The sequence below is a fragment of the Penaeus monodon genome, chromosome 27 (assembly GCF_015228065.2).
Source record: "Penaeus monodon isolate SGIC_2016 chromosome 27, NSTDA_Pmon_1, whole genome shotgun sequence".
Classification (NCBI taxonomy): domain Eukaryota; kingdom Metazoa; phylum Arthropoda; class Malacostraca; order Decapoda; family Penaeidae; genus Penaeus; species Penaeus monodon.
Genome location: NC_051412.1, coordinates 29,699,915 through 29,702,143, shown reverse-complemented (window position 1 = coordinate 29,702,143; position 2,229 = coordinate 29,699,915). Strand labels below are relative to the sequence as shown.

The window sequence follows — 2,229 nt, the reverse complement described above, 5'->3', positions numbered from 1 at the left end:
ATATTAACTACGATTGTGTTTATTCGAAGAATACCACTGGACTTTCTTTATTTGGTTGCAGATGATTTATTGAACAAATCTGGAGTTCTTTACAGATCCATATAGAATATAACAATAGCCATATTCAGGTCCCATTGGATTACTAATTATGGATATGTTCACCATGATTGAAGACCTTAACTTGAATGTGTCCGAAATTGGGAAGCTCTTCAAACACACGATCATCTGGAACTCGACGATCCAGAGGGTAGCCATGTGGACGCTTGTCGGGGTACTTGCCATGGGAACCATAGTGAATAAATTGGGTAATTCCATGAAGCTCATCCATTGCCGCATCAGCTGTACCATCAGTTACGGCTACAACAAGGTCGAATTCCAGACCCTGTTCATTACCCTTGGGGATGAGGAATCGGTTAGGAATGCCAGTGGCACTCTCAAAGTCTGTTAGTCCGGAATCTGTGCCAGACAGGGCTTCTTTGGTCTTGTCGAAGAGGGTCTGGAAGCTTGGTACGTCAGGGACTGTCACTGCAGATTCCGAAGACTTACGGACAATGTGGTTAACTCCTGGTGCCACTGTTGAAATAAAAACAAACGAATTTAAGTACAGATGACTGTAAAGGAATTATCTTAAAAAAATAAGATATACTGCAAATGTCAATTATAACATTATAACTGTCCAACGTGATTGACACAAAAACTAGAATACATACACTTCATCCAGAATTTATCAAGTTCAATGGCATTCCAGCGACCTTCATCAAATGTGTATTCAATGCCATTGTTGTCACGATGAGGCCAGGCGAAAATACGGATTGTTGCTAGTACCTCCGCACCTTGATTGTTGCTAACGTCTATGTTGTAAGCAAAATCCTTGTGGTTAAGTCTTGGTACGTAAGTGGAGATTTCCACATCTGCAATTTCTTCTGTGTCATCAACGGCGTTATGAAGACTATATTCAAAATCTTCAAAGTAGGTCTCCAGTTCACCATCAACAGACAGATTATCAACACTTACACCTTCGAAGGTCAGTTCTTCTAAAGTGTAAGGCAGAAGTGAGTCCTTATGCTCTTTGAAGATGTTATCCATATATTTATGAAGTCTAAAGAAGCTAGGATCACGTGTAGCTGTTTCAAAGTGCTCCAGTACGCCAGGGGGTAGTGCATACTTTCCATGAGGATCACCCTGTCGACCAAGTACAATATGGGCAGTGTTATGCAACGCCCCGTAGTATTGGACATTGGGACTGTACATAGATGATTCAATAATGTCTCCCAGGATGTCAATACCATGTTCATTCATAATATCAATGCGGTTACCAGCCCTGTCAACAATGTAACCATGGGCAATAGCATCTCGAATTCGGCTTTCAATGATGAGCAAGTCTCGAATTCGGGCAACGCCATCTACATCCTCGAAGTTGACATTATCGGGACGAGAGGGAAACTGACCTCCGTACTTGTAAGTAGTGTGAGGGGCAAAACCTTGGACAATGGGCTTTCCCCAGTGAAGTTCTCCCACAGGGTCCAAGTAATTGGAGAGACGTTCGGCGTCAAATCGGACGGTAAGTTGATGATGAACCCAGAAGAAGTTTTCCCCTTTACGATCCAATCGATGACTGTATTTGTCTTGCCACCAGAAAGGGAATTCCATATGCCAGGTAACGTGGTGAGTGTTCATTCCAATGTCCTCTCCAAAGTAGGCTACTCTTTGTTCAGGGTTCTTTTTGGTCCCTGTGAAAGTGGATTTGAATTTACCAGGTGTCTGTGTTTGTTTAGCTCGATAAGCTGCTTCAATGACTTCGCTGTTGGTGAAGAGATGAGGAGTGACCTCATAGAGTGGGGGGAGTACAATATGTTCAGCAAGAGGCGAGTGGATGACGGCAACATAGAGTGCATATACGAATTCTCCCTCATTGACAATTTGGCGGAAATAGGCAGCATTGCTGACAAATGTATTCCAGTCCTTGCAGTGAATGAGAACATCGAAGAGCATGAGTGCTTCATGACGATGCCTGGTGTTGAAGAGGGAGAACCAGTGCCTCTGATGGAGAAATCTGTGATCCTTAATGTCTTTCATGATCCTCTTGGCAGCTTGGCCGCCATCATTATAATGTGAAAGATCAGCCTCTGGATCGAAGGTGTCAGCTTTGGCTTTCAGTTCAGGATCCCGGATGTTTCCGTAGATTTTGTGTAGCAGGAAGTTGATGTCATGCTGTTTTTGCGCATTAGA

General features: G+C 43.2%; 1 protein-coding gene across 1 annotated transcript; it reads right to left on the bottom strand.

Moving 5' to 3' along the window:
* Positions 1–41: 41 nt before the first annotated feature.
* On the bottom strand, positions 42–2,223 carry LOC119590762 (hemocyanin C chain-like). Its single transcript, XM_037939473.1, has 2 exons — positions 711–2,223; positions 42–573 (listed from the first exon to the last, which is right to left on the bottom strand). Exons 1-2 carry the CDS (start codon positions 2,074–2,076, stop codon positions 143–145), a joined length of 1,797 nt encoding a protein of 598 aa, XP_037795401.1. The 5' UTR covers positions 2,077–2,223; the 3' UTR covers positions 42–142.
* Positions 2,224–2,229: the final 6 nt, after the last annotated feature.